Raw genomic sequence first — 18,298 nt, 5'->3', positions numbered from 1 at the left:
ACTTAAATATACGGTTTACTCAAAACGCAGCCGCAGCAGCGTAAACAAACGCTACCTTATCCTTTCACGTATGTTTTTTTTAGTAATTTTCAGGGTTATATGGGGTATTTTGGTATTTTTATGTTGAATTTTGAATTTTTTATTTAAGAAAGTTGTTGACGCATGCTCATTACGCATCAATGAGTGGGTGGCATCCACACCATTTGGGCAACACGTGTGACATTGCTCAATGGCCAAACCTGACTTTTCATTGTGTTTTTTAAAATGTCACCGTGTCCTCTTCCTCATGGTGTGGTGTATGACAGCGTATGGTGGTCAGATTGTTATTGCTATATAAAGTGCATAATTGTCCTTTTTGTTTTTTAGTTTTTAATCTCAGTCCTCATTCTTGTTTCTTATTTCGTTCTTATAACTTTTATAAAAGTTTTGTTTGTTTTCAATTTAATCCTTTAATTATAGTTTCTCATATATATTTTTTCATTCTGGTCTTTATTCTTTTAATTTTTAATTTTTTTTCTTTGATCATTTTGTTAAAGTTTTATTGACTTTCAATTTCATCATTCAATTGTTTTATTTTTTTCAATTTAACCCTCATTCTTTTGATTTGTTTTTCTTCTAGTTAAAGTTATTTTTCAATTTAATTTAACCCTTCAATTTAAGATTTTTTTTTGCCCTTTAATTAATTTTTTTTTATTTTGATATTCACCCTCATTCTTTTAATTAATTTTTTAAAAGATCTTTTTGTGTAGTTGATTTAAATAAACAAGTTCAATAAATTCAATCAGTAAGTATCTTATTTTGTGTGATTGAATATATTGATATATATTTACCTCTTCATTGTTTTAAATTTTTTTTAGTTACTATAGATCATTATTTTTTATTTATTTACATAGATTAATATCAATTTATTTAATTAGGTATTTTCATAATCATTTGAATTTATATTTTGATTTTTTATATAAAAAACACATAAAAAATTTACGACTCTTAACTACTTTATGATTTAAAGGAAGTTTGAGAGTGTGATACCAATTGCTTTTTACTAAGAATTATATTAAAATAATTTTTTTTTTAATATTTTAAAAATAATTTTTGATATTATTATATTAAATTCATTTAAAAATAAAATTAATTTTTAAAAAATTTCAAATTTTATCTAAACCGGCAGCTGGTATAAACATCACAGTACGAGGTACAAAATGGAGTAGAAAAGGAAGTTGAAAAAAGGGCTTCTTTGTTTCTATAATTGTCTCATCACTCTCTCAGTCATACACCCATCCTCACATTTTGCATACCCAAAGCCAAGCCAAGCAAGAGAAGAAAGCATCAATAACATAGCATAACCCTCTTCTTGATTTCAAAAATCAATCTTTCTTTCACAGTACTTTGGTCAAAAGAAATGGCACTGAAACCTATTGACAACGCTCTTCCACTTCCACATGAAACTGCCAAATTTGGAGTAAATGAAGAAAGCAAGATTGCATCATTGCCTCCTCCTCCTGCAGATCCGATCATTGATTATATCTCTTCTGAGAATCTTGAACCCATTTCAGATCCTGAATCCGAGATCCAGGCAAGTCTTTCTTTTTTGGATCTTTCTTTATTTTTAGACCCATACCCAGATGCCATTTCATTTTAGATTTTGATGGGTTTTTTTTGTGTGGATATTAATTTTGGGTTCTTTTTTTTCAGGGTTTAGTAGAAGAGTTAGATTCAAAGGACTGGACAAGGGTTTGCGAGTCGCTGAATAATGTTAGGAGATTTGCACTCTATCACTCGTTGCTCTTGCTGCCAATCTTGTAAGGGTTTTTTTTTTTCAGATTTGAGATGATCAGTAGTGTTTCTTGAAGTGTTTTGATGATGGGGTTTTGGGTAAATATGTTGTTATAGGGAAAAGGTGATGTTAATGGTGGTGAAAGCTATGAAGAATCCAAGAAGTGCTTTGTGCAAGACATCTATCATGGCTTCATCTGATATTTTCAAGGTCTTTGGTGACCAGTCACTTGACTCTGCTAATAACGCATTTGATAACTTGGTGAGGACTGGTGACTTTTTTTTTTCAATTCCTAATTTGTTGCGGCTTGCATTTTGATTTGTTATGTTTCTTGTTTGAATCGTGGTTAATGTTTTTGGATTGTAATGTGGTTGCACAGCTGTTGCAACTACTACTGAAAGCTTCCCAAGACAAAAGGTTCGTGTGTGAAGAAGCAGATAAAGCATTAAATGCAATGGTGAAATCCATGACCCCTCTGCCTTTGCTCAATAAGCTCCGGCCTTATGTTAGACATATCAACCCTAGAATCAGGGCCAAAGCTGCCATAACAATCTCTAACTCTGTCTCCAAGATGGTAAAATTATATAAAGCTATATATTTTGTATTCATGTTGCCGAGTTTAGCTTGTGAAGGGGAGAATGATATTTAACTGGTGAGAGTTTATGTGGTGTTGATTTCAGGGCCTAGAAGCAATGAACGAATTTGGGTTGGTTTCGCTGGTTCAAATGGCTGCAGATTTGTTGAATGATAGATTGCCTGAGGCAAGAGAAGCGGCAAGGAACATCGTGACTTGTATATATGAAGCATATACCAGAAATGAGGAGCAGAAGCAGGAATCATGGCAAAACTTTTGCCAATCCAGTTTACCACCTATTCATGCTCAGTCTATGGTCAAAATTACTAGTTCTCAATAATTTTCCGTGTTGTGATAATGTTTACTCTATCAGCAGAGGCAACAGAACCACGCGAAGAAGTTAATACCTTGAGTTTTTGTGTAAATTCTATTTTTACATGATTTAGTAACAGGTGTTCTGGTGATGTGGTTGGTGTTTCAAGTTCTTTTTTCTCAGTTCTGCATTTGCTTGTTGAAAAAATAGAGGATGTGGTATACAGGACTATTGGATTTCATTGCTAATCGTACAGATTCATTTGATTAAAAGATGGCAAAGCATGAAATGCATTAGCATTCGTTCTTGTGATGTTGTCCAACTTTACATACCAAGAAATGGCTTTGATTAACATGATAGGATCCAGTTTCACAGCTTTTCTTGGAATTATTGGATCTAGGTTTCTCCTGTTTGCTTTTAGTAGCTGCTAAAGGCAGCATTGTTATGGATCCTTGGGTTTTCAATCTTTTCACTGCCGCAGCATGTCATTGGCTCAGAGCTACTGCCCTTTTCTATTGAATCAAATTACAAGGTTAACTGTTGTCCAATGTATCTTTCAGGCTTCAGCCATCAGCATAACCTTGATGTGTCACAACTGGTGCAAAAATTCTCGCCGAACAAATTGTTTGCGTTGACAGGGAAAAAAAGCAAGAATCAAAGTGAATGCTTATCGAGCAAGTAGTACAGGAGTACTGAATCCTTCAAATGAGAAGAAAAATAATCGTTTACACCGATTTAGTTCCTACTTGAATCAAGTCTTTCCCTGCACAAAATTGAGTGGTTGTATCTTTTAAACTTCCATTAGCAGACAAAACTGTCACTCGCAAACCATAGAAAAAGTATCATCTTTTTGGCTCAGATTATGAGAACAGCTGATGGTGAGGAACAGCAAGCCATGCTGGGAATTTCTGGTTTGAATGGCCAGTGTAATTTCCTGGTAACAGTGGATTCATATATTTAGAAGACCAGTGGCATGCAAAGTCCTTCAACTCCACCCACTAACTTCACATAAGCATGCAAATTCCTTAACTCCACCGGTAACTTCTCATTGTCATGCAGAGTCACCAACTCCGAAAGGGAACTTCTAATAAGAATAAGCCTGCAGATTGACAGTGGCTTCCATTGTTAGGTAAACTCATAAAAGAAACCACGTCTGGTTCGTATGTCTTCTCTGCTTGCTGATTTATTTAGGCGCTTTAATTTTGTTCCAGCAAAGAGTACAAAGCCATCTCCTCCTCAGAAAATGGTTGTCCAACATAGAGCTTAAGCTGCCCCTTTCTTCACAACAATAACCTTCTTCGAATGCGATTTCACTGCCTCATGAAGTTCCTGCAAAGAATCAAATTTCCTTCCATATTAGAGCATTGATTAGGAGGCATCTGGATCATTATAAAATATACAAAAGAAATCTACTTATCTTTTTGTACATGTTTTGCTTTCAATATAGTTATTTATACAATTTCAATATAATTATTTATACAAGTTTCAAGCTATAAAATTTAAATATAAATATTTTTTTATATCAAACATCTTGTTACTTTTATGTGGTTTTTAGCAAATTATTATCCTGCCTTTATTATTCAAGATTCTTTATCCTTGCATTTTTTTCTTTGTTATTCAAGATTTTTTATCCCTATAATTTTAGAATTTTTTCTTGCTTGGCCGGTTGCACTTTAAAACTTATCACATTCATCATTTTTATTGGCAGCTTTTATCAAATAGACATTCATTTATAGCCTTTGACCATTCTTTATTTTTGTACCATTTATTTTCTTCTTTTTATATATTTTTCTTGTTCTGGCTGATTGTCTTCACCTTTATTATCATTCTCCCACTTTTCATTTTTTATTATGTTGGCATCCATCTTTTTTGGGTAATAAAGCTACTACTATACAAGGTTTCCTTCCCTATTTTTTAAAGTATGGTATTATATTAAAAGTCACATATCGTAACATGAATTTTTCAAAAATTTCCCTTCCAAACCGTTGCACTTTGTAATATTTATTTCCACCAATATTCACAACAGACATACATATTGAATTATTGAAATAAACATTCATAAAAATAAAAGAATTACATATTTATAGTAAATAGTTATACTCACTAAAATATTACATGTTTACATTAAATTAAACAACATCGAGCTAAACAATGCAATAACACAACATTCGTAAAAGAGAATCTGTTTTGGAACAACAACTAGTCTTTTAAATTACAATCTGAATAAAAATAAATACAGGCAACCCAATAGTCTGATAACTCACATAAAAAGTCCATAATTACAACAATGAATAAAACTAACTTATGCAACTGGAAACTATTCTTTTCAAAACTGTCAGTTCATTATTCTGCAAATGTAAACATGTATAAATAAATTATCAAGAATGTCAAATAACATAATAAATTAAATTTAACTATCACTTTAACATAGTTAATAAATTAACGTTTAGAAAATAAAATCATACCATGTTAGCGAAGCACGTTTACGTCGTGCATATATTCGCATTAATCATTTCAACTTTTCTTCAAGACCATCCATACTAGATTACATTTCTCTTTTTCTTCTTAAACTCAGATACTCCATAACAAAGTCATGAAAATCATCATCAATTAAAACTCTATGAATTGAGTGGAATACTACAGCCTTGTCGATCCATATGCAAAGAAGTGGAATCACTTCTAGTCGACATACTCTCAAGTATTTGATCCCACATTGACAGCAGCTGAACACCAATTCTAAAACGTCTTTTTCTTTCTACCTCGAACCTTAGAAGGATCTATTTCTTTTCTTTTGTCACTACTCTTTGTGTTGCCGCTGCTCTATATATTCACCCCGCCAACCATTCGAGACATGTCATTCTCCAAATTTGGAATCCCATCCTTCTCCAAATCATCGCTTCCTTCTTCCAGATCAACACCATTAATGCTGACATTACTTGTGTCAGGATCGACATCATTGCCACCAAGTACTCCTGGCGATGAAGCCCATACATACTCTCTAGTAGCAACAATGTTGGAATACATTCTGTTAAATTCAATCTTCAAAGATGGTTCAATACTAGCATGTCTAAAATTTTTGGCTCCTCTAATTTCATACATAAAAGAAATAAAAATAATTAATGCAACATCATGTGTTTAAAAAATTTATGAAATCTGACAACAACAAATGAAATTGTTAGGATCATGAGGAATTAAGATGAATTTTTGCTTTCCGCCACTCATCGCTAGCTAAAATTGTTTCTAATTCATTACTCCAACCCACACTAGTTTCAGAAATCAGCTTTGTCCATATCCTAAAATCCTTTTTGCATCCATCCTATTTGTTTTTCAGTTGTGTTTTAGTGAATGCATGACTAGTTTGTTCTTTGAATGATGTTATAAGAAATTTTCATCTCGTTTTATCAAAATGAGTATTAGGTCTCATTCCCATATCAATGGCTTTAATGTATAGGTCACAAAATGTATGTAATATTTTCTTTGTCCAAGCAGCCTTATCAATAGATTCAAGACCTTTCATTGTATCTTTTAAAACATTTAACAAAAGAAAATAAGCAATGATATCATGTTATATGTAAAAATCAACATTAACACAAATACAAAATACTTATTATAAATAAGAAGGAAAACTGAAAAGTATAAAATGCATGTTGTGAAAGACTTTAGTTTATTGAATATATTTAACAAAGAACACTTTAACAACCCTTCTTTAAGGAAAACTGAAAGCATGAGGTGTTGATACAATGTAGTTTTAATAATTTGTAAGACAAAACAAAATAAAAAACAGTAGGCTATGAGGGGTAATTATAAAGATGAGTATAGACAAGTCATGCGCTTGCTTACTGTAAAAATCAACAATGAATTTTAATTTGTTCATTTCCCGGCTTTCTACTTATTGGATTTCAAGTTTTGAAACTAACTACCTTATCTATTTGTTAGGGTTATTATTGGAGCAACAATTATTCTTGTCAGTTTTTTTTAAGTGAATTTCAGTTCTGTTTAAGCATTGGATGCCTTTAGATTTCTTGTTTCCCTCGATATCAAATGGAAAGCATAAGGGACATATATCAGAGCTAGCATCACAATCATATAGTACAAACCAAGTGAATTTGTTCAAGACTTTAAACACTATTTTCTACAAATCAAGCCCAATTTACAATTCATAACTTTTGATTGTTACAAACAAGATGGTTATTTACTCCTTTATATGAACAAAAAAAACCTTATAACTTCATCAATTACATAACACCATAATTCAATCCTTACAAAACAAAATATTACACTTTTTTCCAGCTATATACAAAATAAAATAAAATAAAAGAAGCAACAATTAAATCCAACTATTAGTCAAACTAAAGGAAACCCATTTTAGAACAGACGAAACCCATGTTAATAAATTAATCAAACATACAAAACTCCATAAAACATGAGTAATTTCAACAGAGAAAAAATATATATAAAGAAAAATAATATATTTTCAAGAATAGGTTGCTTACAAGTGCAATAATTTGTAGTTAATTAACAACATTGATAATTAATCACAATAAAACAAAAACAATGCAGCATCACAAAAATTAAAATTTGTAGATAATTAAAATAAATTTTAAGATGGAAATAAATAAAAACTCACGGTTACTCTTATCTCGTTTAAGTTTCTCCAATACGGATCTGCTGTTTATTTCTGCAAACCAAAATAGTAAAGAAATGTTAGAAACATCATATGAAAATCTACATTGAATTTGATCCGACTTGAAGATGAATGAAGAAAGGGGTGCATTGATATAAGATTTTAATTTACAGAAAAAAAAAACAATACAAAGCTTTGATGAATGAGCTTATTAATCATTGACAATTACCTTTGGTTGAACAAGTCTAGCAAGGAAAACTTCTAGAGAAATAAAAAGAGGCAAGTTAGAAGAATAAAGACGAGAGAAGGGAACAAAGGGGAATAACAAGATTGGAAATTTTTGGGAATGAGATGATAATGATATATCTCAGAAATTGTTAGTAATGGTATTGTTGATTTTCAGATCTGTGAGATATTTTGGTATTTTTTTTTTTCCAATAGTTTTCTCCTCTATAAAATTTTTGGTGATGAAGATGAGAGAGAATGCTTTCAAAGAGAGAGAATACACGCAAAAGCAAATGAGAATTGCTTTTCAGAAACAGAGGCTTGGCCTCAGTTTCTGGTGGGACCCAGATGCATAAAAGTGTAATTGATATCTGATCAAACACTATATAATTGCGTTTTAACATAACCACACTAGCAGCCGCAACGCCAAACATCTTCTTGAAAAAGATTTGTTCCATGAAATGTGGTAGATGATGTAATGTTTGATTTTATTGTTGAAATTGTGTGTTTTGTGATTTTTTGAATTGATTTTTATTGATATTTTTATATCATTTTAATGTATTGATGTTAAAAAATAATTTTTTTAAAATAAAAAAATATTATTTTTATATGTTTTTAAACAAAAAATATTTTTTAAAAAGAATAACAACTACCATACTCTTAAACACTAATATATTTGATCAAAAATATAAGGGTAAATATTTTAAAACAGGAAGTAATGCTGATTTGTTTTTTTATCTCTAAATAATAATCAAACGTTATTTTAAACAAGATTGTTCTACTAAAAAAAATAATAAATCATCTGACCCTTCAAATTCGAAATAGAATTGATACTAAATAGAAGCTATGATCGCATGTTTTACTTTGTAATGCCGTGACTCAAATTAAATTTGATGTCTTCGAAGATGAAGGGGCCCTTAATTTAATTAAAAATCTTCAGGATACGGTAGGGGGCTGCTTGGACAAACTCTAGAATTTTTCCTTTGGGAATTTACCATTTCTTTTTCTTTTTTCTTTTGTTCGTTCGACCATTAATCTTTCTTTTGGCTCAGTAAAGATATCGGGGGGAGTGTTTTTTTTTAATCAAAGTATCCTCACATTATTTTAAAAGATAAAATTAGTTTTGTTTAAGGTTTATAGTTTTTATTTTTAATAAATATATTTTTTAAGAATCGAATTTATATTTTTATCCTTACAGAGATATAACAGTATCTTAATCACTAGACTAATATTTTATTGGTCCGGGTTAGTGTTTTAGAGTGTCTGAAGTAGTTCTTTTTTAAAATATATATATTTTAAAATGTATAAAAATAATATATATATTTTTTATTTTTTAAAATTTATTTTTAATATTAAAAAAATAAAAAATAATTTATTTTAAAAATTACAAAACACGTTTGAACTGTTTTTAACTCAATTGTGTTTGAAATTATAATAACGGTGACAGTTCAAAGTATTTTTTGCTTAGAAATGTATTAAAATAAAATAAATTTATTTTTTATATCAACACATCAAAATTTAAAAATATATAAAAAATTTTATTTAAAAAAAAATTAAAATTTTAAAAAACATGATCTATACATGTTCTGAAACCCGTAGTAAATTATCTTCTCCAGCTGTTACAGTTTTTTTTACTTAGTTTAATATTTTTTTAAAAATAGATTCTTTTTTTTTTATAAAAAAAATACTTACTTTAAAATTCGAACCTCAAAAACTCAGGAAGGAACAAACCTATCAATCTAACATGAAACCAAGCTGACTAGGAGAAGAAAACTTGTGGGTGAAAATCTTAATTGGGAATTCAATTGCGTAATGATCACACAAATAGATAAGATATATGTTGTGCTGGTAAACTTGTGTAACACGGTGTTTTATGTTTTTATAAACTATTTTTTAATTAAAATAATCTTTTATTTTATATTTATTTATTTATTTTTAATATTAATACATTAAAATTATTAAATTATATATAAAAAATAATTTCTTTTTTTTTAAATAAAAATTAGTTTAAAAAACACTTTCAAACGGTTGTTTAAAAAGTATTTTTAATTTTTTTTAATTTTAAATTATTTTGATATATTATTTTTAAAAAATAAAAAAATATTTTTTTAATAAAAAATATTTTAAAAATTAAACATGGACACATTACCAAACACTACCTACAAAAACCAAAGGAAAAACATCAAAAGAGACAAAACCTAAATCCCCCCGTCTCATGCAATGAATCCACATGTCCTGTTGTTAAGCGGCATCATCACAATTCGGCAAACCTGAAACAACAGCAAAAGCAAAAACCCTATCTCTTATTCCTTCCCCACCAACACAACCCTATCTCCTTGCCCTGCCTCACCAGACCAGAGATTTTCCTTGCTTTGGCATTTATGTGTGTGCTGTTATACTGTGTTTGCTGATATATAAAAAAAAGAACTTGAAGCCATGGCCTCAAAGATCCACGTCCCTGTTTCCACAACACAAGGAACCCCACCTTCACTACCATCATCCACAGGTTTTCTCCCTATCCGAGCTCCTATAACTGTTGATGATTTTCAATCAGATGGTTATAAAACTGACACCTCTGATAGCGACATTGGCAGTAGTCGTAGTGGTACTGGTAGTAATATTGATAATGGGTTTGTGAGTGGTGAAGAAGAGTTTGATTCTGCATCCGAGAGGCCTTTTGTAGGCGACCCAGATGAGGAAAACAGTGAAGAGGATGATTTTGGTGGCGTGTATCGGGTTTCTAGGCCTTTTGTGGCTGACCCAGATGAAGAAATTTCAGTTCTTGAGGAGGTAGAGGAGGAGGAGGAGAGTGGTGTAAATGATGAATTTATCCCTGTTGTTGGGTTGGACAGTGCGAATTCGAATGGAATTAGGCCTATTGCTCAGTTGTCAATGGATGATGATGAATTTGATAAGGTGACTGGTGATGTGGGAATGGTGAGTGAAGTGGACGATGGAAGCTTTTCAGGTGTTGTCAACGTTCCTAGTTTTGGGGCTCAAGAGATTGTGGATGTTGCACCTCTAGTTAAGGTGCTGGATATTGAAGAAGATAAAGAAGATGGGTTATTGGTTCAGAGTAATTCTTCTTCTGATGACAACAAATCTAGGCTGTCAACGGAGAGGGATTTTGGAGCTGATAGTTGTGTTTTGGGTCCTAAAGATGCGGTTGTGAGAAATGGTTCTGCTAATGACTCTGGTTCAGTTAAATTGGTCGAGGACTATGGTCATGTTGTAACAGTTACTCAGCCCACGAACTTGTGGGTGAATGGTGATTCTCCTGAAAACTCCAAAGGTGATAAAATGGAAGATGTGCGAGAAAGCAATACAAATTCCTCTGGTATCAAAGATGAAGCAAACCGTGATTCAGAAACAATAGGAGGACAAAAAGGCTTACTTTCTCCTGAAAACTTCGAAGGTGATAAAATGGAAGATGTGCGAGAAAGCAATACAAATTCCTCTGGTATCAAAGATGAAGCAAACCGCGATTCAGAAACAATAGGAGGACAAAAAGGCTTACTTTCTCCTGAAAACTTCGAAGGTGATAAAATGGAAGATGTGCGAGAAAGCAATACAAATTCCTCTGGTATCAAAGATGAAGCAAACCGCGATTCAGAAACAATAGGAGGACAAAAAGGCTTACTTTCTCCTGAAAACTTCGAAGGTGATAAAATGGAAGATGTGCGAGAAAGCAAAACAAATTCCTCTGGTATCAAAGATGAAGCAAACCGTGATTCAGAAACAATAGGAGGACAAAAAGGCTTACTTTCTGATGATGACATTGAAGAGTTAATTTTTGGTGGCTCTGGAACAACCAAGCTCATCATGAATGAATTAGAGCAAAATTCAGCCTTCTCTTCCCCCCCAGGTATTGAAGCTTATGATGATCATCCGCAGACGATAGATGGAGAGATTACTATTGACTCAGATGAAGATACAGACTCAGATGAAGAAGCAGACGTAGTTAGAGAGCCAGTAGGAAAACAGTTATTTGATTCTGCTGCATTTGCTGCTCTTTTAAAAGCAGCAACTGGTGCTGAATTGGATGGAGGCAGAATAGCACTAAGCTCTGTTGATGGTTCTGGATTATTTTCTCTTGAAAATCCTGCTGGTTCAGGTTTCCAGTTTCGCACAAGGAGACATGCTCCCCCACCAGATATGGTAAAGCGTACTTTAAGTGAAGAAGAAAAGAAGATTTTAGAGAAGATACAGCACATAAGGGTGAAGTTCTTGAGGCTTGTCCAGCGACTACGACAGTCTCCTGAAGATTCTATAGTTGAATCAGTGCTACATCGGCTGGACCCAGATGAAGGGAGACGTGTTAGTCGAGAGTTTAGCCTTGAAACTGCTAAGAGTATGGCCATGCAGCTTGAAGCAGAGGGCAAAGATGATTTAAACTTCTCTTTGAACATTTTGGTTCTCGGGAAAACTGGAGTGGGGAAGAGTGCCACCATTAATTCTATTTTTGGTGAGAAGAGAGTTGAGATCAATGCGTTTGCACCTGCCACAACTAGGGTTAATGAGATTGTTGGAACAGTTGATGGAGTTAAAATCAGAATCATCGACACACCAGGTCTCAGGTCCTCTGTAAAGGAAGAGGCTACCAACCGGAAAATACTAGCATCTGTAAAAAAGCTGATTAAAAAGTTTCCTCCAGATGTTGTCCTCTATGTTGACCGGTTAGACACCCATGATAGAGATCGCAATGATTTGCTGTTGTTAAGTTCGCTTTCCAGAACTCTAACTTCATCAATATGGAAAAATGCAATTGTCACTCTGACGCATGCCACTTCTCCTCCTCCTGATGGACCATCTGGGTCATCCCTAGCCTTTGAGGTGTATGTTGCTCAACGATCTCATGTTATCCAGCAAGCAATCAGCCAAGGAGTTGGTGATTCGTACCTGATGCATCCGAGTATGAAGCATCCGGTGTCTCTTGTTGAGAATCATTCTTTGTGCCTGAAGAACGAGAACGGAGAAAATGTCCTCCCTAATGGACAAAGCTGGAGACCCCAATTATTACTGCTGTGTTACTCACTGAAGGTTTTGTCTGAAGCAAGTTCTATATCCAAGCCTCAAGATCTTATTGACCACAAGAAGCCTTTTGGTTTACGGCTCCGCTCTTTACCTCTACCCCACCTCGTGTCTTCTCTGTTGCATTCTCGCCCTCATCTAAAACTCCCTACTGATCTGGGTGATGAGGACATTGATTCAGACATGGACTTGGTTGACCTCCCTGATTCGGATGCAGAAGATGAGGATGAATATGACCAGCTTCCACCATTCAAGCCTTTGAGGAAATCTCAGGTTCAGAAGCTCAGCAAAGAGCAAAAGAAAGCTTATTTTGAGGAGTATGATTATCGGGTGAAACTCCTTCTAAAGAAGCAGTGGAGAGACAATTTGAAAAGGCTGAAGGAGATAAAGAAGAGAGGCAAAGATTGCAGTAATGACATTGGGGAAGATGTGGACCAGGAAGATGAAGGTCCAGCATCAGTGCCTGTGCCTCTGCCTGACTTTGTCCTCCCACAATCGTTTGACAGTGACAATCCTTCATACAGGTACCGAGCTTTGGAGCCTGCATCACAGTTTCTTGTCAGGCCAGTTTTGGATGCCCAGGGCTGGGATCATGATTGCGGATATGATGGTGTTAACATCGAAAGTAATCTTGCTATTGCTGGTCAGTTTCCTGGTGCATTTACAGTTCAAATCACAAAAGATAAGAAAGACTTCAATATCCAATTAGATTCTTCAATTTGCGCTAAGCATGGGGAAAATGGATCAACTATGGCGGGATTCGACATCCAGACTATTGGAAGGCAGCTTGCTTATATCTTGCGAAGTGAGACCAAACTCAAAAAGTTTAAGATGAACAAATCATCAGCCGGGATATCTGTTACTCTACTAGGTGAAAATGTAGTCACTGGATTCAAGATTGAGGATCAGATTGCAGTTGGAAAGCGCTTGGCTTTGGTGGGAAATGCTGGCACTGTGAGATCAGGTAACGATACTGCCTATGGAGCCAACTTTGAAGTGCGGCTCAAGAGTAAAGATTTTCCTATAGAGCAGGACCAATCCACTTTAGGTCTGTCCTTGATGAAGTGGAGGGGTGATTTAGGTCTGATGGCCCATTTACAGTCTCAATTCTCCATTGGTCGGAATTCCAAAATGGCTGTCCATGTTGGAATGAACAATAAGCGAAGTGGCCAGATCTCCATCAAGACGAGCAGCTCGGAACTGCAAGCTGCACTTATTGGTATTGTGCCAATTGCAGTGTCCATCCTTCAGAGTATTTATCCTGGTTCTAATGCAGGATGCACAAATATACTAGATCATTGAGTGCTTTTTCCCAGTTTAATCAGTGCTATTAGTCATCACCTGGGTTTTCATGGGGAAATAAACTTTGGTGTTGTGCCAATTGCAGTGTCCTTCATCCTTCAGAGTATTTATCCTGGTTTGAATGCAGGACACTCAAATATACGAGATTATCAAGTGCTTTTTTCCAGTTTAATCAGTGCTATTAATCATCACCCAAGTTTTCATAGGGAAATAAACTTTCAGCAAAGGCTATTCACTGTCTTGCATATGCTCATGTTCACAACAGCTTCGTTCAGTCTTCTGTACATTTTATTTATTTATTAGGCTTACCAAGTTGTTACATTATGAGATGAAGACTACATATAGTGCTCTATGAAGTGGCTTGTTAACTCTTTTGATTCTTGTTTTTACTAGTTATCTTAATTAATATGTGAAAGAGCATATAGGAATGTGAAACACAAAATTAAAAGGACTTGGTTCATTGTATTTTTTGACAGTGGTTTACTGCTGTATACTTAACACCAGCCAAGTTTATTTGTATTTTAATTCCAGCTAGCTATTTATATAATATACAGTATTGCCTTGGATTCACATGGATTTGCCCACCTGCAAGTATCGTTTTGATATGCCTTGATCATTGTCAAATGCGTGAATCCTGGTTTTGCGGTGGTGAGGAATTTTATTTGCAAGTTGTGGAATTCGGTTTGGCCATGGTCAGGATATTTTCTCTTGTTTCGAAGATGGAATTATTTTGGTTTTCCTGTGGGCTTTTGTGTCAGGGTCATGTTCTTAGTCTTCACCGTGCTCTTTTGGATATGGTTTCTTGTGTTTTTTTATGGGCTATTGTTTTTTGGAATCCATAGTTATCTGATGTGTTTTGGTCTCTTTTGTTGGTAGCTGTATCTGCGTCTGGTTTCAATTGATTCTCTGTTGCTTGGGTTGCTGATTTGTCTAGTTCTTAACAGCCTCGATTCTGGGTTGAGCTGATTGTCTGCTTGCGAGTATGTGTATAAAACTTTGTAAAATTACACTAGAATGATTAGTGGATGTTTATTTTATTAATCTAGATAACCCAACCTGGAAAAGCTAAATGTAAAAGTGTAGGAGATGAATTTTGGAGAACTAGGTTTCCTAACCAATTGAAGGCAAAAGTGAGAATTCATTTTGTTTTACTTATTTCCCTCCATAATAAGGTTCATGGTCAGTTGGGTCCTTGAAGGTATGGAAACTTGTCATATGCTTTCTCTTGTAGTCATTAGTCAATTGAGTTCCATTCTTTTATCTGAAATTTTGAATCTTTTGATCAATGTGGTCTCACAAATCTGTTCTTTAATTGCTTGGAATTTATCTTAACCACCTAATGAGCTTTGGCAGGAATCGACTAAAATATGTATGTAATTCTATCTTCTCAGCACTCGTTGTATATTTAGATAATAACAATATTACAAGAATAATTGTATTTTTAGTAAAGGAGTTTATAATTTTGAAATCATGGCACTTTCCTTCCTAATCTTCATTTCAGTTGGAAATTTTTATTTATGGGAAGAACATAGTGAAATTACTCTGTTTCAAAAAAATTCTGACAGGTTTGGCAGGGATCGACTAAAATATGTGTTGCTTGTTTCATTGCCTCAACTTTTTCAGCCACTTGCAAGTATGGACTTGTTTACACAGGGATGCTTGTTGGGAATGGGCAATTGCTCCTCGTGTCTCTCCGTCTCCAAGATATCAACATGCAGCAGCAGGTCTTTTTGCTTGATTATCTTTCGTCTTAATTGACTTGCTACTTTCCATAAAGGCTAATCGCTCCTCAATGTTGCAATTTATGCCTTTGCAAATGCAAGGCTCCATGTATCTGGACTCTGGAGGGGCACTTGGTGGTGATTGCATGGTGGAAGATTCATCAAGTGTTGCAGGTAAATCCTGAGTTTGCAATCTTTAGGACTTTTACCTATGGTTTTTTAAGAGATGGTTTTAGACACATTACTCAAAAACATAACACGGCCTGCAAATATTTAGCCGTTTAGTCAGCCTAGGTTGTTGAAATTGTCTGCTTTTCTGGTAGATACCTGATTTAACCGGTTTCATGGTGTACATGTAACTATGAGAGAGATTTTATTTTAGCTGAGTGCCATGTGGTCCTACAAGGATGCAAAACTCTTGCAGCTGATATTGCAAGGTTTTATGATTTTTTTGTCCCTTTTTCTGCACTGTTTGCATCTAATAACGCCGCATTCAACATCATCATCATTTTTATTTAGCCGTTAGAGTGGAGTGGAAACAAATCCAGTTCCAGTGATCTTGTTGCTACTTATTAGATTGTACAGCCCCTGTTTAGCAGTGCGGCCCAAACAGAGGTTGGCCAAAACTCAATTTTTCTTTTTTAATTTTTCTTTTTTTTATGTTTTCGAATCATTTTAATGTGCTGATGTTAAAAATAAATTAAAAAAAACAATTTTGATACATTTCTGAGCGAAAAACACTTTGAAAAGTAACCGTTATCACACTCCTAAACACCCCTATATTTATTTATTACTGTGTAATTAGTCAATAAATGATTCTACCTATTATTCTAACTATAACCTCATGTTTTCATAATAGTGTTGGATACTGCAGCAGGAGTTTGCTGTGAGACCAAATCTGTTGTTACCAGTCCAAGGACTAACAGGTACAGTGCTGATGCTGCTGGTGGGGATACCATAGTTGAGCTAACTAGATGTTGTAGCCGCTGCAGTGGGTGACTTGATATTTATTTATGGTGTTTTATGCGGTGGTATGAGATGATCCTACTATAACAATTGCTGCATTCGCTTGCCAGTTTTCTTTTGCCCTTTTGGCCTACATGGTTCCAACACCATAAAATCACTGTATAGGTAAATTCTGCGTTGTGATGAGCAAAATTATCAGGATGTTATGAAAAGATGGATGAGGGACACCTGTTAGAGGATTTTACTTGATGCTTCTCGGTAGGTTCTGAAATGAAATGTGACTGGCAGAATATGACATAATGCTAGAATTCGTTGGAGTAAATTTGACAAGATATGGAATGCTGTTAAATAATCGAGCAGATTTGCTAATATATCATATATAGCTTTTAATTGGCGTAATATGTGCTTCAGTGCCTCGAAAAGTTGACAGTTTTAGAACAAACATTCTGAATTTCCTGGAGAAGCCTGAACAGGGCTGGAATGTTGCTAACCTATATGAATTGGCTCAAATGATTGGTAGCCAATAAGCTTAAACTTTTTGTAAGGTGACGATGCCTTCATGAAGCAATGGTTTATAATAATCCTTCAAATGGATTGTCGATGTGAGCATAACATATGGCCCTTGACTCTTAGCTCTACGTTATATTTGTAGCATCATAACTTTTGTCTACGCGTAGTGATGTTGCTCGATGATCTACTTGTTGCTGAAGATCTGGCTGCTGATGAAACAACGCCTGCAGCTTCCCATGCTGCCGCATCCATTGTGGTGCTCCCCCCCACCCCCCCTCAAATTCAATTTTTTAAGGATACGAAGATAAGCAAAAATACCAATTGAAACACTCGAAAAAAAAAAAGAGCAAAAAAAGAACAATACAAGCAGAAAAAGAAATCAACTCATCATCTAAAAATCTACCTATCTCCGAATCAAAAGATTCATTGGACAGCTATTTGAGAAATAAAAGAACAAACTACATTGAAGTATTAAAGAAATATTAAAATAATAATATATTAAAAAAACTGTGTTGTAGAACTTGAAACTGTCTCCCTCGCCCCAGTAAATGGTGACATGTAGACTGATGTAAGCACAGAAAATGCCATGCTTCCTGGACCCAGATACGCCAGCCACTGCGTTTGGTCTTTTGTTTTTATTAGATGTTAGTAGGTATGCATCATTAAAAGAGTTTCTCAATGTGCATCATTACACAGGATAATGAGCAAAGGTGTTGAGTACTCTGGCTGCAGAGCTGAGGCTATCGGTGCACTCTGGCTGCTGCCAAGGCTCATCAAGTTACCGTTAGTATAAAAAGTTACGGACCTTTTGAATATGATCTTAAGTTAAGTTTGGCATGAAATATGCATATTTACACCAGACTTTTTATACCTGATGTTTTACTACTGTCTTTTCAGGTTGTTGTAGCTGCTGAGACTGGTGGAGCTTTAGGTGGCATGGTCAGCCAGCTTTCAGTTGATCAGTTTGAAAATGAAGGCAGGCGGGTAAGCTAAGGGACCTGTGAGAGTACAACTGTAGCTCAGAAACTCCTGCATCTACAGATGTCCATCAATAGAGTGCTGAAAAAGGTATTTGAGTGTTCGATTTGAAGTGCATATGCATTGTGGCTTTGGACATGCTGCTAGAGACATCTTCATACAATGCACACCATGTGAACAGATTCTGCAGCTGACCTGAAATAGTGTGGAAGTACTGCTGTTGTTAGTGCTCTTTGCTTTGGCATTTTATTATGTATATTTCTGGGTTTGTCTTTAACAT

General features: G+C 34.5%; 2 protein-coding genes and 1 long non-coding RNA gene across 4 annotated transcripts; 2 read left to right on the top strand and 1 right to left on the bottom strand.

Moving 5' to 3' along the window:
* Positions 1-1,202: 1,202 nt before the first annotated feature.
* Positions 1,203-2,933, top strand: LOC133696041 (uncharacterized). The gene is made up of 5 exons (XM_062118056.1): positions 1,203-1,573; positions 1,693-1,799; positions 1,891-2,035; positions 2,154-2,348; positions 2,455-2,933. Exons 1-5 carry the CDS (start codon positions 1,400-1,402, stop codon positions 2,686-2,688), a joined length of 855 nt encoding a protein of 284 aa, XP_061974040.1. The 5' UTR covers positions 1,203-1,399; the 3' UTR covers positions 2,689-2,933.
* A 276-nt stretch (positions 2,934-3,209) lies between these two features.
* On the bottom strand, positions 3,210-7,781 carry LOC133696042 (uncharacterized). 2 transcript variants are annotated; one of them, XR_009842598.1, is made up of 3 exons: positions 7,515-7,781; positions 7,289-7,339; positions 3,210-3,990 (listed from the first exon to the last, which is right to left on the bottom strand). It is a non-coding gene; the product is annotated as an uncharacterized LOC133696042 (long non-coding RNA). The 2 variants fall into 2 exon arrangements; XR_009842597.1 differs by lacking the exon at positions 3,210-3,990 and adding an exon at positions 5,139-5,659.
* Positions 7,782-9,696: 1,915 nt separating this feature from the next.
* LOC133696677 (translocase of chloroplast 159, chloroplastic-like) lies at positions 9,697-14,413 on the top strand. The gene has a single exon (XM_062118925.1). It carries the CDS (start codon positions 9,947-9,949, stop codon positions 13,841-13,843), a length of 3,897 nt encoding a protein of 1,298 aa, XP_061974909.1. The 5' UTR covers positions 9,697-9,946; the 3' UTR covers positions 13,844-14,413.
* The last annotated feature ends 3,885 nt before the right edge of the window (positions 14,414-18,298 follow it).

The sequence above is a fragment of the Populus nigra genome, chromosome 6 (assembly GCF_951802175.1).
Source record: "Populus nigra chromosome 6, ddPopNigr1.1, whole genome shotgun sequence".
NCBI classification, from domain to species: domain Eukaryota; kingdom Viridiplantae; phylum Streptophyta; class Magnoliopsida; order Malpighiales; family Salicaceae; genus Populus; species Populus nigra.
This window is presented reverse-complemented; position numbering and strand designations above follow the sequence as displayed.

Bases quoted from the DNA above. Each gene is read 5' to 3' on its own strand.
- LOC133696677 (XM_062118925.1), top strand. From the start codon at position 9,947: ATGGCCTCAAAGATCCACGTCCCTGTTTCCACAACACAAGGAACCCCA.
- LOC133696041 (XM_062118056.1), top strand. From the start codon at position 1,400: ATGGCACTGAAACCTATTGACAACGCTCTTCCACTTCCACATGAAACT. The intron at 1,800-1,890 runs GTAAGGGTTTTT...ATGTTGTTATAG, and splicing joins TTGCTCTTGCTGCCAATCTT to GGAAAAGGTGATGTTAATGG. The intron at 2,349-2,454 runs GTAAAATTATAT...TGTTGATTTCAG, and splicing joins CTAACTCTGTCTCCAAGATG to GGCCTAGAAGCAATGAACGA.